Genomic DNA, 21,651 nt, shown 5'->3' with positions numbered 1-21,651 from the left:
TCATCAATCAGGTCTAGTATTTCCTGAGCTATCCACTGATTCTTAGTTGATATTTTCTTCCTTCCTAACATTTCTTCTGCAGCCCTACTGACTTCATTTTTCATCACTCTCCACTCTTCTTCTATAGTGTTTCCTTCAGCCTTTACATTTAGTCCTTGTGCAACATGTTCCTTGAAACAATCCCTCACACTCTTTTCTTTCAACTTCTCTAGATCCCATCTTTTTGCATTCTTTCCTTTCTTTAATTTCTTCAACTTCAGATGGCATTTCGTGACCAACAAGTTGTGGTCAGAGTCCACGTCTGCTCCTGGGAAAGTTTTACAATCCAACACCTGGTTTCTGAATCTCTGCCTAATCATAATGAAGTCTATTTGATACCTTCCAGTGTCTCCAGGTCTCATCTACGTATACAACTGTCGTTTGTGGTGTTTGAACCAAGTATTGGCAAGGACTAAATTATGATCAGTGCAGAATTCAACCAGCCGACTTCCTCTTTCGTTCCTTTGTCCCAATCCAAATTCTCCTACTGTACTGCCTTCTCTTCCTTGGCCTACCACTGCATTCCAGTCTCCCATCACAATTAGATTCTCGTCACCTTTTACATATTGTATTAAATCTTTTGTCTCTTCATATATTTTTTTCGATTTCTTCATCATCCGCTGAACCTGTTGGCATATAGACCTGCACTATTGTAATGGCCATTGGTTTGGTGTCTATCTTGACGACAATAATTCTTTCAGTATGCTGGTCGTAGTAGCTTACCCGCTGCCCTATTTTCTTATTCATTATTAAACCAACTCCTGCATTTCCCCTGTTTGATTTTGTGTTGATAATTCGGTAGTCGCCTGACCAAAATCTTGTTCTTCCTGCCAGCGTACTTCACTTATACCAACTACATCTAACTTTAGCCTATCCATCTCCCTTTTCAGATTCTCTAACCTACCACAACGATTCAAACTTATAACATTCCACGCTCCGACTCGCAGATTGTCAGTCACCCGAAGATCCGAATGGGGGACTAGTTTACCTCCGGAATATTTTACCCAGGAGGAAGCCATCATCAGTACATCATTCATCCACAGAGAGCTGCATGTCCTCAGGAGGTAGTTACGGCTGTAGTTTCCCGTTGCTTTCAGCCATGTAGCAGTATCAACACAGCTAAGCCATGTTGAGTATTATTACAAGGCCGTATCAGTCAATGATCTAGACTGCCGCCCTTGCAACTACCGAAAGGCTGCTACCCCCCTTTCGATGAACCATTCGTTAGTCTGGTCTCTCAACAGATACCCATCCGATATGGTTGCACCTGCGGCTTGGCTATCTGCGTCATTGGGACACGCAAGCCTCCCCACCGCGGCAAGGTCACATGGTTCGCAGAGGAGGATTGTAGCCATATTATTAATTTAATTTAATTTTGCACAATGTGCATAATTAGAGGACATACTCTTAAGCATTTTCACAGAATTTTGTCAGATATTTCTCTGCGCTTACATGTCATTACATGATATCTGTCACATGGGTTATCACAAAGTTTGCACACGCATAGTTCATCCGGTTGGTGGTAGATGTCTCTCGTGCAGATACCGTGGTGAAAACCATGAACAGCAAAACGCGTCATGAAGGGTCTCAATGCATAATTGGCTTTTATCCATTCTCTGTTGACCATAGCTTCTGTAGCGTAAAATTCAGGAAATATTTCTTCTCTTTTTCCTTGCAGTTCACCGAGTAGACTCTGGTATGCTTCTGTTGATGGCAGGCATAGGTCATATCTTAAATCCTCAATGTAGAAGGATTCTCTGGCGAGAACATATGCCAGACTTGAGGGTGTATACTTTGAAGTACATTCAGGAATCTTGCTTTTAATTTTTCGATTTCCTTCAGATTCTTCTTTCTTAATTGGTCCCGAATTAAAGTCAAACCATATGTCACTATTGGAGTGATTTTTAACTTGAAAATTTTTAACGCGGTATTTAATGATAACTTCCGTAAATTCGGTATACTGTTCATAGTTGATAAAGCGGTGATAACTCTCTCCCGATCATGGATACTGTATACATTTCCGTGAGTCTGTAATGTGATTCCCAAATATTTGTAATGTGTTACGATCGATAGTGCGTCTCTTTTATAAATTATAACATCGCTAGCTGCCAGTTTGCCTCCTTTCCGGAAAGTCATTGACACAGTTTTATTTTCATTTAATTGAAGTTCGTTCTCAGTTGCCCATACTGTAAGTTTGTTGAAAGCCTCCTGGATATTTGCTAACTTAGTGGATACAACCACCATATCGTCTGCGTATGCGTACAATTTGACCTTTTCTGTTCTAATGCTCTGAGTTATGTCCGCAGTTACTATGTTAAATAGGAGCGGACTAAGCGGATCACCTTGCAAAACTCCGTTTGTTTGTTCTGTCGGGTCTGATATATCAACATTGTCATCTATTTATATGAAATTTTTGTTCAGAATGTTCCTTAAAATCCTCGTGATGTAACTTTTCCCACTGAGCTTTTCCAGTTTATCGATTGCTATATTTCTATTCACGAGGTCGAAGGCCTTAGTGTAGTCTATAAAGACAGCGTGTAGTTTACCTCTGTGGAATCTTAACGCATCTTCTATATCCCCTTGTAAACATTTTACCGCTTGAAGTGTTGATTTTCCCTTCATGAATCCAAATTGCTCTTCCGGTATTGATCCTTCAACCAAGCTGTATAGACGTTTTGTTATGAGGCTTGTCAGTATTTTTAGGGCAGTACATTCAAGAGCTATTCCACGATATGCGTTTGGATCCCTAATATTTCCTTTCCCTTTGTATAAAATTTTAAGAGTAGAAAGTCTCCAGTTATGAGGTATTTTTCCTTGCTTTATGCATTCATTGTATAGGTCTGTCCATATTTTCTTGAGATGGTTTGCTGTACTTTTAAGATTTTCATAGTAAATTCCGTCTGGACCACAAGCTTTTTTGTCTTTCGTTGTGTTTATTACATGTTCTACTTCTTCTACCGTAAAGGGAGTGAAATTACTCTCTGGATACTCGTCTTCATTTAGCTCTTCTGGTCGAGTTTCTTTTGCTTGCAAGACTTTGCTGAAATGTTATTTCCATATCTTAATCGGGATGTTGCTCGGAAAATGTGGTGGTTTAGGCAGTACTGCTTTGTACCATTGTTGTTCTGCCTCTTCTATTTATTTTTGCTCTTCTTTGTCTTGAAACATTTCTTTTGCTCTTCTGATTATTGTTTTATAATTCTTTCTTGCGTCGTTATATTTTCGTAGCAATGTTTCTGTTGGCGTTATTCTCGCGCATTTCAGTGCCTTCAGCTTCTTTCCTTGCTTTATAGCAGTTGTGATTAAACCAGGGTTTCGCTCTTCGATTTTGTTAATTATTATAGACAACAGTATCTTTGATACATCTTTCTAAATTGGCAATGGCATTATCTATATTGCCTTCACAAATGTTTTCAGTTATTGCATCTGTATCCATTTCAGCTAATCTAATTAGGTCAACTTTTCTCCCCCTCTTGGGTTTTTCTTTTACATTCTCGGTCTTTTGCAACTCTTCCAGTTTTATGATAGTGTGCACTGGTAGGTGCTTCCTTGCAACTATATTTGATAGTACCTTCTGTTGCGTTGACCTTACATTGCTTCTCATTTACCACAGATCCAGTACAGCATCTATGGACAATCTTCATGGATGAAAATGGGATTGTTCTTTCCCCACTGTAAAAATTAACTTCTGTTCTGCTTGAATTAATATTGAGTTGATTATGTAAGTAGCTACATGGATATTAACAAATAAGGTTGCTGAAAATTCCATTTTTAAATGTTATATTCAAATAAGTATTACCAGGGAAGTTTAATATTCTAGTACAACCACATTAGGTTTGAATATAGCGTGACTTTCCATGGCAGTTAAACAAGAAATTATATTTGTGAATAAACATTATGGATTTATTTCCTGTTTCTGTATTTGTTGACTAAGAAATAACCTTGTGCTTATTTAAGTGTTATTGTACTGTGATATAATGTCTTGATTTTAGCCTTGTAGTACTTCTAAATCTAATCCATCATCATATGTCATTTTGTATTATCTCCTCAATCATATCTGAAATATCTCTGACATTGATGTGTGCTTCTCTTCATTTCAGCTTCTTGTGCTGGCTACAGTGTTGCCACATACATCCTTGGTATCTGTGATAGGCATAATGACAACATTATGCTGAAAACATCTGGTCATATTTTCCACATCGATTTTGGAAAGTTTCTGGGTGATGCTCAAATGTTTGGCAATTTTAAGAGGTTGGTATATAATCCACAAAGTGATGTTGGCCTTACCTGCATAAAATAAAAAATTACCATCTCTGCAAACTAAGAACAGTATTATTAATTTATTCAAATTGCATTATTTCAATGTGTGTACCTTTTTTAACACAGTAAAATGAATGGGGTGGAATTTCTCATTGGGAAACAAGTGTGAAATCATTATTTTGGATAAATTTGGGAAAGACTAAATAATGTACTAGGAAGTCAGTCTGTATTAATACCCAGTCTCATGTTGGTAAATTTTCTGCAACATAAAAGAATTTCGAGCACTTCATAGTCTCCAAAAACCATAAAAAGTTATTAGCAGGACTTAAAAACCAATAACAATATTATTAAATTGGCTTAATTAGTTTGAGCCATAAAGATGTGACAATAGTACATGGGCCAGCATGTCACAACGGTCTGTCTCCGATCCACAGTTATAGTTGATGAGCCACTGTTGATCTGCAGGAGGTATTTCATTTCTCTCCTGCCACCTCTATCTGAGTGGCACCCTAGCCACTACCTAGGGATACACCCTGTAGGGGTTACAGGCTCCCCCTGAGGAATTCAGAGACCATCAAAATCAAAGGTGTTGACCTACCAACAAAAAGGACTTTCAAGTACCTTGGCTCACCAGTTACTGCTAACGGAACCCTCAGTGCAGAAATCTTTAACCGCTTGGGCACTACATTGCTTAAATGGTGTTTTGTGCCCAGTGTACTCTATGGAAAGAAGGTTCCAGACCAGCTCAAGTCAAAAATATTCCATTCTGTAGTCTGCCCAGTTTCCTTGTATGTTGTTGAATGCTGGCCTTCATCAAGAGAAGTGGAACAACTTGCCATCATGGAAATGAAGCTCAGGTGGACATCTGGCCTGACTCTGCATGCCCATGTCACAAAAAACAAAGTTCGCAGGTGCTATGGAGTGGCACCAATTGTTGCAAAAATCAAAGAAAGTTATCTATGCTGGTATGGGCATATACTTGAAGTAGAAGCAGCTACAGTGGCAGAGTATTTTATTTTGTAAGTAGATGGTAAATGGTTAGACTAAAGCAGTGTTGGCTTTGACACCCTGCACAAAGATTTCAAGATTACAGGCATGCTCCATAATCTGGCACATGATCATGTAAAGCAGCAGCAGAGAGCCAAAACAGTGGATGGCATCAGCATGTGGGATAAAAGCTAAGGAATAAGAGGTTTAGTAAGTTTTGTTTGTTTGTAAAGACATGCTGAATTCATACAAAAAATGTGGGTTTGATTCCCCATCAGGTCAAGAAATTTAGAAATGATACTTGCACTTTTGGTAGGAGCCTCCGTGGCTCAAACAGCAGCGTGTTGGCCTCTCACCACTGGGTTACGTGGTTCGAATTCTGGTCACTCCATGTGAGATTTGTGCTGGACAAAGCAGAGGCAGGACAGGTTTTTCTCTGGGTACTCCGGTTTTCCCTGTCATCTTTCATTCCAGCAACACTATCATTTGATTAATCATTGCCCTAGAGGAGTGAGACAGGCTTCGGCTGCCGGCACAATTCCTATCCTCGCCGCAAGGTGGGGACTTCATTCATTCCATCCCTGACCCGGTCATTGACTGGAAAACAGGTTTTCACTTGCACTTTTGGAAAGTAACTTGATTCTAGGGTTCATTCAGTCTACCTTAGAAATGAAAACAGGTTCCTTGGACCAAAGACAGCTGGGCTCAGTGCTAATTACTTTTTTTTCCCACTTTTGCAAGATTATGAATAATGGAAGCCTTTATCTTCCATTCCTCCAGGGTCCTTCATGGCCTCTTTGAAGATAACTTTGTTTTTACAAAATAACTTGCTTGCATTATTAGAAGGAAATTATCTTTCTATTTTTGTAGAAACAAAGCTAATGCTAATTTTCCTTTGATGCTACCATATGTACGAATAATATTAATTTGAATTTACCTAACAGTTTTTTAAATATTTTAATTCATCTTCTCTTTATTCACATTCTTAAAGAAATGTACATTTTGGCTTCCCAGTTCTTGATAGATCAGCTGAACAATGAGGGGCATACAAAATAAAACCTGAACCTTCCGAAAGAAGGAGAGTAAGGAATCAATGCAGAAAATTCTGGTTGGAAAGTATTCAGTCAAAATCAGAGTAGGGTTGGTGATAACAAGAAACTTAGAGAGAGCTTATTAAGAGAATGTAAAAAGGAAGCTGGAGAAAGAAATAAACAAACACAAGAATAGAGAAAGCCTACCATCAATCAGTCATCAATGATCTGCAGTTAGAACTGTCACCCAGATGGCAGATTCCCTGTCAATTGTTTACTTAGGTTTTTCTTAAATGTTTTCAGACCTTGGAAATTCATCGAACATTTCCCTTAATACATTATTCCAATCCCTTACTCTTTGTCCTATAAATGAATATTTACCACCAATTTGTCCTGTTGAATTCCAACTTCATATTATGATTTTTCCTACTTTTAAAAGCTCTGCTCAAGGGTATTCCTCTGCTTATGTCATTCCCTGTCTTCTCTTCATAATCGATCTTCTTGTCTCCTTACTCCCAAGTTTTTCCAGCCTAAAGTTCACAACCTTTTTGTAACACTACTCCTTTGTCAGAAATCACCCATAGCAAATTGTGCTCTTATATTTTGGGTCTCTTCCAGTTCTCGTATCAAGTAGTCCTGGTGTGGGCCCCATACACTGGAACCATACTCCAGTTGGGGTCTTACCAGAGACGTATACGCCCTCTCCTTTACATCCTTACAACAACCCCTAAATATTCTCATAACTATGTGCAGAGATATGTAACCTTTCTTAACAACCTGGTTAATATAATTACTCCACTGAAGACCGGGTAAGTTTGCCGTGTGGTTAGAGACGCGCGACTATGAGCTTGCATCCGGAAGATAGTGGGTTCGAATCCCACTGTCAGCAGCCCTGAAGATGGTTTTCCGTGGTTTCCCATTTTCACACCAGGCAAATGCTGGGGCTGTGCCTTAATTAAGGCTTCGGCCGCTTCCTTCCAACTCCTAGGCCTTTCCTATCCCATCATCACCAAAAGACCTATCTGTGTTGGTGCTATGTAAAGCCCCTAGCAAAAAAAAAAAAAAGAAATGACTCCATTGAAGATCATAATTTTCAGAATGAGAAATGTTCTTTATAAGAACACTTGAAGTTTAAATTCGAGCTTGTTAGACGTATTTTCTCAGTCATGCTTTATGAAGTAGAAAACTGGTCCTTGACGGATACACTAAAAAAAAGGCTTAGGCATTTGAAATGCGGGTTTATAGATGCACATTAGCTGGATTGACGAAGTGAGAAATGAGAAAATCAAAGGAAATGGTGAGGAACATCAAAAGCAGAAGCCAGGATATTTTGCCCATGTCATGTGACAACATGATGCAAGGTAAAACCGAATGCAAAGAAGATTCCGGGAAAAAAGAAACTTTATGGCTGAAGAAAATGAAGGGGCTGATATGGAAAATCTACCTTTGAAATGTTTCGAGCAGCAGTTGATAAACAGATGGTCGCCATTGTTTGCTAAACAGGCAGTGCTTGCTTGCTTGCTTGCTTGCTTGTTGTTTAAAGGGGCCTAACATCTAGGTCATCAGCCCAAAACAGGTGGTGGTGGTGGTGGTGGTGGTGGTGGTGGTGGTGGTGGTGGTGGTGGTGGTGGTGGTGGTAGTCCTTATGAACCCCCCGGCGAGTGGGGATAGTAGAATATATCCACAGTATCCCTTGCCTGTCATAAAAGGCGACTTAATGGTGGACTAGGTATTGAAAAGGACAAAGAAATAATCTAATCTTTTATCACCTGTATTTATCATGTCTTATGTTTCTTCCCTCTTCCTGTACTTAACCAGTTTTCTTCTTATCCTACACTTCCTGAAAATCTGTTAAGATGGCCCCTCAAAGAGAGTTGAATGAAGCCTGCCGCCCTGATGACGGTATAAAGCAGAAATGAGCTTCCCTCGGGGCTGGGAAGAGATAGATAAGAAGAACAGGGATTGATGAGGAGAGATTCTGTCTAGTTGAAGATGGTAGTGTATGAAAATGTGGAGATTATCCTTTTGTCTTCATGTTTGTCTTTGTGTCCTTTTTGTCGCTACCTTGTCCTGCATTGACCTGCCATTTTGTTCATCCTATTGTGTGTTCCTTTTCTTGTTCCTCTCTCTCAATATATCACTTGAAAGGGGACTAGGGGCTTTAGTGGTCACGGTCCTGCTAGCTGTGTCTGGAATTGTTTCCACGTACTTGTTAATTTCCTCACATTCATCTTTCCTATCCAACCTCCGTTGGTCAACTCTTGTTCATTTCGGACCCCTTGACAGTATTAGATTTACAAGGCCTAGGAAGTCATTCATTTTCATGCTCATCATGGGCCTTCCTTTTCTTTTGCAGAAATCCTCATTCTTTGAAGAGTTTGAACGTCTTCTATTGTCCTTTCTGATTAATACTAATAGAGGATGCTTGCCCAATTATACTTCCTCTTAAAACAATCACTGCAACCACCTCCCTTCTTGTAAAGAAAACTGCTACGAATATGAAAGATATTTTGACCTATCATCCCTGTGCACATCATTTTTTACTCCTTCCATTTTTAACAATCCAGATATTAAGACTTACATTCATTAATATTGTACCTCTTTTCACCTCACTAATAATATTTGTTTGTTTACGAAGCACAAAATACAGCTACATTAAGCAGATTTCACTTGTGCTGTCAACAGACTAATTAACAAGTCTAAACTTTCATGATAAAGTATAATAAACATAACAACAGCAAGATCAGGTATGCAGCCTACTAATACAACTGTCCAGATTGAAAACCATGAGAATGTCCATGTTCATAGCAAAGTCTTCATGGGTCAAGATGGCGGTATTACCACTTCTTGTCAGCTTATCCTTAAGAGCCTATTTACATCCCTCTCGCATATACTTTTATTTGATGCTAAGTCAAGCTCTTGTCTCCTATTAATAGTGTTAAAGAGAGTTGGGAGGCAGACTAGGACATATCGTTTTCAAGTATTGAGTGCTGAGTGGGGAATGTGGAGAAGATCTTCGATTTTGGTGAAGCGGGAAGGAACACGGAGAGAGAAGAGTGAGACAAGATGTCCCCAGTGGTAATGGCCATTTTAAGATCCTGTGGAGGGAACTCAGGTCAGCTACCTGTCGCCTGATGTGTGGCAGTTCCTAACTATTGCTCTGTCTCACTGGTTAATATTGGAGGGGGAGGCTGTTGTCCAAATTGGTGAGCAGTAGTTCAAGAGACGTTGAATGATCGTGAGAAAGAAGTGACGAAGAGCAGTGGGATCAGAAATTTCTGTGAAGCGATAGAGAATGACTAGTGATTTCATAGCCTTGGTTGTATATGTGTCTATGTGGTTCTTGAATTGTAATTTTGTTGCGTAACTACGGTGATGGGCTTGTGGAGTAGGTAATGTGATGTCGATAGAGGAGATTTACATAGTGTTATGGTGTGTGGCTGCAGTTTTGTGGACTGGGGATAAGTTTCGAAGTACGGTACCAGTTCGACAGGACGTTAATTGAAGACTGTAGAAGAGCTGCATCTGCTGGATTCCTGATCTCCCTAAATATCTTGCTAGGATATTTGCTGTTTCATTGTGTTTGGATGGCATATCATCCATAAACACGGAAAACAGCAAGGGGCCAAGAGCCCTACCTTGTGGGACACTGGAGGTGACTGGTAACCATAAAGATGATGTGCCTGATATTACCACTCTCTGCCAACGGTTTATGTAGGAAGCCAGCAAAAAGGGTCAGAAAACTGCCATGTATATGAAATTGTTCAGAGAGTTTATGGAGCAGTAGAGTGTTGTCTACAGAATCGAAAGCTTTTGAAATGTCTACGTAGCAGATATCCAGCTGTGATTTAGCTGTAATGGCATGTGATGCAAAACTGTGCAGAGTGGCCAGGTTTATTAGACAAGAGCCACCTGGTCACAGTACTAGTAGTTGTTGGGATCTTTGGCTACATGGAAAGGTAAACAATTGGTGACAAGCTGTAATGATAGTGTGGTCCTGCCCAAATGGAAAATATACCCCAAATGTTCACAAGCAACACCGTGTGCCTAATTACACTCCAACACTATGCTTTTCGAACTGAACATTATCCCGTGACAAACAGGTGGGCTCTCTTGTCTCCCAGCATGAGATGGTATGACTCCTCTAGCACGACCAAAGATCCTAGCAACTAATAGTAATTTATACCAAGAATTCCATCGACCTATACTGATCTTATGTCTCTTTCCTTTGAGAAGTTCTTGTAAACAACATGAGAACTCTTCCCATTCTAATATGTGTTTTCATCCACAATAGATTATGAACAAAGTCATCGATAGATTAAGTTTCTCTGCCTCTTTTCATGCCCTAACAAACTCTACATTTAATATTTTTCTTTATTTCAGAGATCGGACACCATTTGTTCTGACTTCAGACATGGCATATGTTATCAATGGAGGTGACAAGCCATCTGCCAAGTTTCATCACTTTGTAGATTTGTGTTGTCAAGCTTTCAATATTATAAGGAAACATGGCAACTTGTTGCTCAATTTGTTTGGTCTGGTGAGTATGATTTTATGGAGAGAATTATTCATAAGAACAGGCTTATTCTTTTCTAACTCCTTTATTAACAGGTTACCATGATCACATGTGATGGAGATATTACAGAGGAATAAGCACAAAAATTATGTAATTTCAGAAGTATATCGTACATTTAAATAGAGTACCGTAATATTTTGTCAGTAACAGAATTATGCACTGAATATGTGATGCCTCAGGAGCCTAATGGAATCTCGGAGAACTGTTTTGTGAATGTCCTCTGTGGGTAACTGGAAACGCTTCCATGCGTTGAAGTGTCAAGGTATGGTGCCACTGAACTGCAATACATATTCCTTTCAAGTTGAAACTAGTCCATGGTTTTTTTTTACAATAGAGTTACAATTTGGTGCTTATCGTTCTACGTTGCGATTTTATTTGACGTAAATAAATATCACACGAGAACACGTTCACTTCCTTGTATAAATTACTTTATTCACACTGTACGTCACAACACACAATTATACACACTAGCAAATGATACTATATACAACACTCAATAGCGGAGTACCCTGAAGTCGATTCTGACCAGTACAGATATCAACAACACTGACGCGTGCACTATAACATGCTCTCTCTTGAATTCACTGCCTCACTCACTTGAGCCCAATACTCAGATTCCACCTCGAAGCCCAACAGTCACTCCCAGTCCATCACTTGCCTGAGTCCCAAGAACCAAGATCTGTGAACTTAGAACTAAGAACTTGTGAAAATTTAGACTTTTTTTTCTCTCTCTCTCTTTAGTGTTGTATAGAGGACGGTTGCCCAGTTGTACTTCCTCTTAAAACAGTAATAACCACCACCACTACTGTAACTGGTTTTATTCATATGCTTAATGGGTCAGCAATATTCATAGCCTCAGCTACAGTGTGCTGACTCTTTTTAATTTCACACCATAGCTAAGACAGCAATGATCAAAACTAAGATGTTCCAAGCAGGCTTACAAATTTGTTGCTTTTCTCATATCTTTTCTATATTATTATTATTATTATTATTATTATTATTATTATTATTATTATTATTATTATTATTATTATTATTATTATTATTATTATTATTATTATTATTATTATTATTATTATTATTATTATTATTATTATTATTATTATTATTATTATTATTATTATTATTATTATTATTATTATTATTATTATTATTATTATTATTATTATTATTATTATTATTATTATTATTATTATTATTATTATTATTATTATTATTATTATTATTATTATTATTATTATTATTATTATTATTATTATTATTATTATTATTATTATTATTATTATTATTATTATTATTATTATTATTATTATTATTATTATTATTATTATTATTATTATTATTATTATTATTATTATTATTATTATTATTATTATTATTATTATTATTATTATTATTATTATTATTATTATTATTATTATTATTATTATTATTATTATTATTATTATTATTATTATTATTATTATTATTATTATTATTATTATTATTATTATTATTATTATTATTATTATTATTATTATTATTATTATTATTATTATTATTATTATTATTATTATTATTATTATTATTATTATTATTATTATTATTATTATTATTATTATTATTATTATTATAGTTTACATTGGAGGACTTTAATCAGTCATATACATCAATGTCTAATAGTATTAAATAGAGTCAGCTTTTCAGCTTCTTCCGCTCCCAAAACTTCTTCATCCTGTTGGACCTGGCTGCCCTTTGGTTGTCCGTAATGGTGTACTTTGTTCAAATGTTATTAGTTTGAATTGTAAGTGTTTATTCCTTAGAATCCTCTTCTCTTCTCTGTCTTTAATTAATAATGATACCGAGCTCGATAGCTGCAGTCGCTTAAGTGCGGCCAGTATCCAGTAATCGGGAGATAGTGGGTTCGAGCCCCACTGTCGGCAGCCCTGAAGATGTTTTTCCGTGGTTTCCCATTTTTACACCAGGCAAATGCCGGGGCTGTATCTTAATTAAGGCCATGGCCGCTTCCTTCCAATTCCTAGGCCTTTTCTGTCCCATCGTCGCCATAAGACCTATCTGTGTCGATGCGATATAAAGCAAATGGCAAAATAATAATAATAATAATAATAATAATATCAAAAAGATTTGTGAATAGCAACAAATTTCCCACCATTCCATCATACTCATGGGAGACTTCAGTGCACAAGTCGGTAAGGAGTAGAAGTACCGGAAGATAGTAGGCATTATCCAGCCCATAAGAGAACAAACAGAAATGGAGAAAGTCTCATTGAACTCTGTGCCAAGTACAACTTAGTCCTGAAATCAACAGCCTTCAAATGTTTACCTAGAAAGGCCAAAACCTGGAAGAGTCCAAATCCTATGCTTGGTGAATTCCAGTTAGACCATGTTGCTATAGCACGGCAACATCATATGTACCCACAGAACGTCAAGGTATTACGAGGAGCCAACATGGATTCTGATCACTACCGTTCACTTGTCAAGATTAATATGCAACCCTTTAGAAAAACACCAACTCTTCGAAGTAGTCATAAGATACCCAGGTTCAACACTCTGCAACTGCGCGATGAGGATTGTGATTTTCAAGATACCCTCAGGAAGAAAACAGAGAAAGAAGGATGGCCTGCCTTTCAAAAGGCCTTGCTGGATGCCACTCAAGAAACTGTCCCTGCCTCATCAACCAAAGGCAAACACCCATGGTGGAGTTCAAAGTGTGATGAGGTTATAGAAGAAAGGCGTAAAGCCTGGAATAGGTGGAACCAACATAAAATTGAAGCCAATTATGAAGCCTTCCTCATGCAAAGAAAACCTACAGCTAACACCATCTGCAGTGCCAAGAGAAATTACCTCAGGAGCCTAATGCAACAAGCTGAAAATAATTTTCAGGGAAACAACTTAGAGACCTGTACAAAGGACTTAAGAAGCAAACGACCCAGTACACAGCTCCTACCCTTATCCTCCACGGGCCAGATGGAAAACTCCAACTGAACAATAAAGACTGCACCAAAACTCTTGCAGATTATTTCCAGAAGATACTAAACGCAGAGGAACCTAAAGAAAAGCTTATTTTCCATGAGCCTTCACACAGGAACCCTGATTCTCAACCACCTACGAGAGAAGAAATAAAGGACATCATCAGTGGTCTCAAGAACAACAAGGCTTCAGGTGAAGACGGCATAGTTGCCGAGATGTGGAAACGTGCAGATGGCCAGTCTTTGCAGAGCATCCATCAAATCATAAAGGACATATGGATGGCAGAGTCCCTACCCGAAGGATGGACGTCTGCCGTGATTCATCCCCTCCACAAGAAGGGAAGTAAGACAGACCTCAACGATTATAGAGGTATTACCTTTTTACAAATTACCTACAAGATCCTCTCTTTAGCCCTGCTCAATAGAGTCACCACACAGCTAGACTCACAGTTAGGTGAATACCAAGCTGGTTTCCGTAAGACTAGATCCTGTCCAGAACAGATACACAATCTTAAGACAGTTCTCAATTACAAAAGCCGAAGTGGACATCCCTGGGTGGTGGTCCTAGTAGATTTTCAGAAAGCTTATGACTCTGTGGACAGAGACACACTTTTCTCCATACTATGGGAACTTGGTCTGGATAGGAAGACCCTACGATTGGTTCAAGCCACTCTGAAGAACATGACGTCCAAGGTCAGGTTCAGAGGTGAACTATCCGAAAGCTTTCAAATCAGAACAGGATTCAGACAGGGTGATGGTCTCTCCTGCATTCTCTTCAACTGTGTCCTGGAAAAGATCATTAGGGAATGGAGAATGATGCTACCACCGGGAGCTGTATTGGAGTTTGGGTACAAGAGAGACAACCTCATTGCCCCTGCCTAGCCTTTGCCGATGACCTCATTCTACTGGCAAACAATATAGAGGAGGCTACCTACAACTTAGAGTCTTTATAGTGTAGCGGTTAAGACTGGTCTAAAGATCAGCATCCAGAAGACTGAATTTATGACCAATATCAAGGAGGCCCCTTCTACAATTCCTTTCACAGACGCTGCCATACGAAAAGTACCTGCAGTTAAGTACTTGGGAGAATGGATCTCTGTGAATCAGAGCGAGAACCTAGCCATAGATGCCAGATGTACCAAGTTTGAAAGGGCTTATCACTCATGTCGTAGTATCTATTCATCTAAGTGCCTCTCCAAGAACCTCATACTCAGACACTACAACTCGGTCGTCCAACCATCTGTTCTGTATGCTTTTGAGTGCCTTGTAATGGCTAGGAAGGGCCCACTCAGAAAGCTGGAGTTAAAAGAGAGGAAGATCCTGAGGAGGATATTAGGACCAGTCAGAGAGGAAGGAGGCACTTACAGAATCCGCCATAATGATGAACTGTATGAACACCAGGAAGACATCGTCACATCTATAAGGAAAAGACGCCTGACCTTTTATGGACACTTGGCCCGTCTGGATTCCAAAAGACTCACCAACAGGATATTCACAGTAACAGTAACAAATGGATCATGTCAGTTAAATCAGATATGGAACAACTAGATATCGCACTGGGACAAACTCATGACCGACTACTGTTCCGTCAAGCCATCCGACACAGAGTTTTCCCAACGTCCCTTACAATTAAGAAGACTACAGGAACTAAGTGGACAGAGGAGAGAAAGCTGGCTCATATTCAGCAAATGAAGGAGCATTGGAAGAAGAAGAAAGCAACAACTTTACCGAAGAGTAGATACGAGCTCCGTGGTCCTCAGTAGGCCTAAACGACAAAGAATAATAATAATAATAATAATAATAATAATAATAATAATAATAATAATAATAATAATAATAATAATAATAATAATCTTTATTGGCCACATTGGACCACTTGACTTATTCCACATTCAATTTCCGTTTGAAGGTTGTACCATTTGGTTCTTGTGATCTGCCCAGTACTTTTTCCATTTGTTTTGATTGTAATTTTCTGAATTTGTCTGAAATCACTATAGTCCTATATGTCATTTCAGCTGAAAATTTGAAGTCTTAAGAAGGGTGTTAATTTTATTTTTGTTCTCTGTATCTACTATCTCGAGTCCAAATGCTTTGAGATCTTCCTGAATCTCGTAGATCAGTTGCCCTCCTGTCTTCTTTCCAAGATTTGTTGTAAAATCAATTTCCTGGCAGTCGCAAGATATGAAAGAAATGCAAAATTCTTTTCTTCATTGTGCTGGTGACTGGCTGAATCTTTTGATAAGCAGTTTCATTAGGAAAGATTTTTCCAAACTCCTTTGACCTGGTATTTTTTATTTATGCAAGTTCTGATGATTCTTCTTTCAGTTTTGAGGAGCTGATCAGTTCTTCTTTGGTTTTTAATTTGGAACAGGGTTTCACAAGCATAAGTGGCTCCAGGAGAGTTACGGTTTTTATAATGTTGGATCTTAGTGTGTATTGACAGGCATTTCTTATTATATGTTGACCAGGTTAGAATTTTTTTTTTTGGTTCTATTTATCCATGTTTTTTTCTCATTTAAGTTTTGTGTGATGATTTTTCCAAGATTTAAATTTTAGAACTATGTTAATTTTTTTATTCATGTTGGTTTCATGGGCATGATCTCAGTTTTGGCCTAATTATAACATACTCTTCAAAATTCCATACCTTCTGTTTCATCCATTATTGGAGCATCACTAATTCTTAATTCATCCAATCCCATCCTGATTGCTAATCCATTATATTTTTCTTTTTCTTCTATAAAAACAAAAACCTGAAATTAAAACTCATCTGCTTTCAAACTTATTGTTATGTATTTCTGTTAATTTCTGAAATAATGTTTTGATCTTTTTGGGCTTTGTGACAGATGACATCATCAGGCATCCCAGGAGTGACTGTGGAGGCTGTACATTATGTACAGAAAGCTCTGTTGCCAGAACTCTCCAACCCTGAGGCAGCTGCAATGTTTGCTCGCATGATTGAGAACTCTCTCAAAAATTGGTTTACGCAGTTCAACTTCTTCCTGCACAATCTTGCTCAGCTACGGTTCACTGGAGACCATAATGATGGAGAGCTGCTAAGTTTTATCCCAAGAACGTATTCGTAAGTTTGTCTTGTTATAAACCCTTCTCTTTTATTATAAAAACTTTTTCTACAAACTCTATACAGGGTGTCTGGCTTGAATATTTTGAGAAGTAATAGAGATAATTATTGGCAGTTGGTTTCTACATGTACAGAAACTCAAAATCTAATAAACCTTGATATGGGTACCATTAATAGTGTGACCAACGTCAAAACTGTATTCTGCCTCCTTCCATGTGTTTTGTTGCATTGCAGATGTAGCATTTGCAGTGGCTGCTTGAATGCTGAATTCAAATGTGAAAACTGCATTTAACGTGTGAATTTTTAATTAAGTAAGGTGGTGGTGGTGGTGGTGGTGGTGGTGATTATTGTTTTAAGAGGAAGTACAACTAGGCAACCATCCTCTGTATAACACTAATTAGAGAGAAACAATGAAAGGGTTCCAACACTTAGAAAAATGAAGATATCAACCAAAGGAAGGCAAGAGCCATGAAGGCCGTGATATTGAAAGACTCCCAATTTGAGAGCCCTGGGACCCCTTTCAGTCACCTCTTACAACAGGCAAGGGATACAGTGGGTGTTATTCTACTGCCCCCATCCACAGGGAGAGAGGGTGTCCCAACATACAGCTGGCCTTCGAGATTAATGTCCCATCAGCATCTCTTCTTTACTGGTTAGGCAGCTCAGACGGTTGCGTAACACTGCACGCGTCCCACTAGCTGTCTGTTAGGATTGTACATTGTCGTTTTCGGCTGGAGTATCAACTGCAACTAAGTGACAACGTTCCCCACGTACATATCAATCAGAAAATAGCACAGATGCCTTCAAGAAACTGGCAGCCACACCACGAAGCGGTGGTACAAGTGCAATACAGATTCAGTGTCTGTCATACCACTAATGATGCTCATTTTACCGTGTGAGTTGGCTCTGTGCTTAGGGCACACATCTGTGAGCTTGCATCCGGGAGATAGTGGGCGAGTTTGAGCCCATTTTTGGCAGCCCTGAAGATGGTTTTCTGTGGTTTCCCATTTTCACACCAGACAAATGCTGGGGCTGTATCTTAAGGCCAAGACCGCTTCCTTCCCACTCCTAGGCCTTTCCTATCCCATCATCGCCATAAGACTTATCTGTGTTGGTAAAACGTAAAGCAAATTTAGAAAAAGAAACATTTTGAGTTTCTCTACTTCTAGAAACAAACTGCCAACGATTATCTCTATTACTTCCAAAGACATTAATTTTTATTTTATTAGACACTAGCATTTGTACCCCTTCTTTGCACAGGAATTTGCAGTGAATTACAGGTTTCCTTCATGAATGCATGCGAAGTAACATGGTTCTTTTCACACGTTTAATACATGTTAAAAAGAGGTATTTTTCTCCGAAAGCACGTGGCAGTAACATGAAGTATGATAAAGGTGAACAATGTTCAGACAGAATTAGGATGGTTTCCGAATTTATTCCACGGTACAGTTCCTGCTCCAAAGTTGTGGAAAATCTCTCTACTTCTGACTTCCATATTGTTTAAGGTGTGACACTGTGACTGAAGACTCCCAAAACACATAGTTCATGAAGCCTCTCTTATCTGTTCTGTCTTAGAGTAAAATGGACTTTTTTTAAAATTATTAATTAATTCCATCATGTTCCATATTGATATCTACCATATATCATAGAAAGATGCCTTTGCTGGTGAGATGTAGTGTTTACAGTGCACTATGTCTTTTGGTATGGGCTATATCAAATTTGTTACTTTCATTGACCTGTCTCAGTCTCTCCTTGGCTTTGACAATATGAAAGTGACTGAGGTATGAGTGATGCTAGTAATACCATTGCTTATACAGGCAGTCCCTGTTATGAATGGTGTGAAGATATCGCTCATAGGGTCGGTTGGTGCATGCATTTCAGTGGGCTTGGCAGACTGATATGTAATAGCAGCGGCTGGCTTGGTGAGGAAAGCAACGGGAAACTACCTCACTCCTCATTTCTCTAGTATTCCTCTTCAGTGACGCCTAGGCTATTTATGACAGCAGTTGGCAGAGCTATGGAGGATCAAACCAGCCTTCGGGCTGAATACCCAACATACATACATCATAGAAAGAAAGAAAAGAAAGATCCACCTGATCAATACTTATTTATTAAATTTCTTAATAACAGAACCGGTTTCGACTCCTCACAAAGTCATCTTCAGCTGTCTTATACATTTACATTAGATAACATATTCTTAAGTGTTGTGCCTTGCTAATTGAAAACATTAAGTAGTCATGTTTCAGAGTGGTTAGTCCAATGTTTATGTGTTTAAGTTTGTTTGAAGACTTAGTACACATATTAAAATAATAACTACAGTGAAACTCGGTTAAGAAGTTCCCGCATAAGAAGTTTTCCTGCCTAAGAAGTGTGATATTCTTGGTCCCTTGATCAGTTGCATTAAGATATATGTATATTTTTCCCGTTTAAAGTGTTCTGTTGTAAATATATTTCCCGCTTAAACAGTTCAGATTTTAGAGCCCCTTGAGATAGAAAACGTCGGCTCAAAGCAGCCCGTGGTTAGAACCCTCCAGTCTCCGCGCAAGTTGCACCCTGTGTTAGACCGTTCGCGCGCTAGCGGTGTGTGTCTGGTGTCACGGAACATGTGCGGGCCTGCCACGGCCATATGACGTCACGCTATGACAACACGGACAGCAGATGCTCACTCTCGACTTGCGGAATCGAATCGAACCCATCAGTCAAAATTTCCACTCCACCGTTCCATCTAGCGGAATAAAATCGAACGGGATTCTACGTAGGAAACATAAAGTACGCAATGGATGATTTGATAAAACTTTAATGCAGTAATTTGCGGGCCGCGACAGGGTGAAGTCATTAATCGAGGTGGCCTAAACATTAAATAAAAACCGTAAAGTGCATTTGTCCACAACATTACTGTTAACCTACCACAAAACTGAATATTCTAACCTGTCAGATTTTTCATTCCCTTGCTTATTTCCTTCCAGGCATTCTGTCTTACGTTGTTGTAATAATACTTATGGGCCTTGCTGTAGAGGAAATTACGTTTTTGAACTAAACTGATAAGATTTTCCGTGTCTATTATTAGTGAGGTGAATAAAAACAACTTCGCGACTCTATGCAGGAAACAGCCGATTTGCTAGCAGCCAGCTGATACACTACACATGCCGCGAAACAGCCGGCCGAAAGATCTCGATCGTTTACGAAGTTGAACGAATGTTGATAGCCAACTGGGTGTTGAGGGAGGCGCACATGGGCATTGCAATACCACGTGTTGGCATAAAATTGAAAGTTATTTTTAATTCTACCTTTATACGAGCTAAACATTGTATTAACGTGTCACTCATTATTACATCGCATTATTAGAACGTAGCACAAGGATGAGGAGACATGAAATAAAATTCTCACAGGGAAAGAAACTGTTTACGTTTAGATGTGCTAGCGTTGCTACTGCGCCTTTATCTCTTTCACGTAATACCCCAGATACATTTCCATGCACTAATTTCTGCAACTTCGAATCTGTATTCCTTTTCTTCATTACCTATAGCATGAAGAGGATTGAAGCGGGAAAATAAACTCAATACTGGCTTGGCCATGCGGTACTTGTGAAACAACCAGAAACTACGCCCGTTGCCGTGACAACCAGTAGGAATGCAGGGGCGATTTAGGCCTAGGTTCTAAGAATCTCTAAGAGTAAGTTTCTAGATTTCCCATTGGCTGCCGTTATCCTTGAAGCAGGTGTCAGGGTGTGAGGAAGATAGAAAGCACATGCTAACAAACTGTAGTACACGTCTTGTCTTTGCTTCTTGTAAGCCTAAGCTACAGATTGCCAAGCATAGTGTAGCGTCGTAATTAGTATGAATAGGAGTTGGTGAAGTTAGTTGTACTTGTAATATCAACGTACAAGCTTTTTTAAAGTGAAAATGAGCGCAACTCAGAGGAAAGAGATCAAGCGAATGGCACTAACAATAAAAGACAAAGTGGAGATTATAAGGAAAGTGGCGTCATCTACACTTTCTCGTTTTGCTTTGGCAAAGGAGCTGGGGATGCCGCCGTCTACTTTGAACGGTATTATAGCGAAGAAAGAAGAGATCTCTGCTTCTGCAGGGAATACTTCAGCAAATTGTAAGGAAGTTAAATCTGAAAAGTACGATGAAATAGAACAAGTTCTGCTAAAATGGTTTAAACAGCAGCGAAGTTTAAACATACCTTTCAGTGGGACTACTGTGCAGGAGAAAGCCTCATGCAAATTAAGGGTACCTTTTACCGCGTCGAGCGGGTGGCTGGAACGCTTTAAAAATCGAGCCGGCATCGTTTAAAAAGCCGGCCCCGTGGTGTAGGGGTAGCGTGTCTGCCTCTTACACGGAGGCCCCGGGTTCGATTCCTGGCCAGGTCTGGGATTTTTACCTGGACCTGGGGCTGGTTCGAGGTCCACTCAGCCTACGTGATTAGAATTGAGAAGCTATCTGACGGTGAGATAGCGGCCCCGGTCTAGAAAGCCAAGAATAACGGCCGAGAGGATTCATCGTGCTGACCACACGACACCTCGTAATCTGCAGGCCTTCGGGCTGAGCAGCGGTCGCTTGGTAGGCCAAGGCCCTTCAAGGGCTGTAGTGCCATGGGGTTTTTGGTTTTCATTTACAAAAGAATTTGTTGCGAAGCAAAGAGTGTAAGTTCGGAGGAAAGGGAAGTGTGGAAGGACATGGTTCTGCCTGCTAAAATAATCAAACC

At 39.0% G+C, this 21,651-nt stretch overlaps 1 protein-coding gene across 1 annotated transcript in view; it reads left to right on the top strand.

Annotated features, from left to right (window-relative positions):
• Pi3K68D (phosphatidylinositol-4-phosphate 3-kinase catalytic subunit Pi3K68D) overlaps positions 1-21,651 on the top strand; it is a 432,551-nt gene that overhangs the window by 299,997 nt on the left and 110,903 nt on the right. Inside the window, exons 21-23 of the mRNA XM_067142437.2 lie at positions 4,140-4,290; positions 10,701-10,857; positions 16,706-16,941. Of these exons, the coding sequence (XP_066998538.2) occupies positions 4,140-4,290; positions 10,701-10,857; positions 16,706-16,941 (544 nt within the window). The remainder of the gene's footprint in view (positions 1-4,139; positions 4,291-10,700; positions 10,858-16,705; positions 16,942-21,651) is intronic.

The sequence above is a fragment of the Anabrus simplex genome, chromosome 3 (genome assembly GCF_040414725.1).
Source record: "Anabrus simplex isolate iqAnaSimp1 chromosome 3, ASM4041472v1, whole genome shotgun sequence".
Taxonomy (NCBI): Eukaryota; Metazoa; Arthropoda; class Insecta; order Orthoptera; family Tettigoniidae; genus Anabrus; species Anabrus simplex.
Note: the sequence above shows the minus strand (reverse complement) of the source record. Positions and strands in the feature narration are given on the sequence as shown.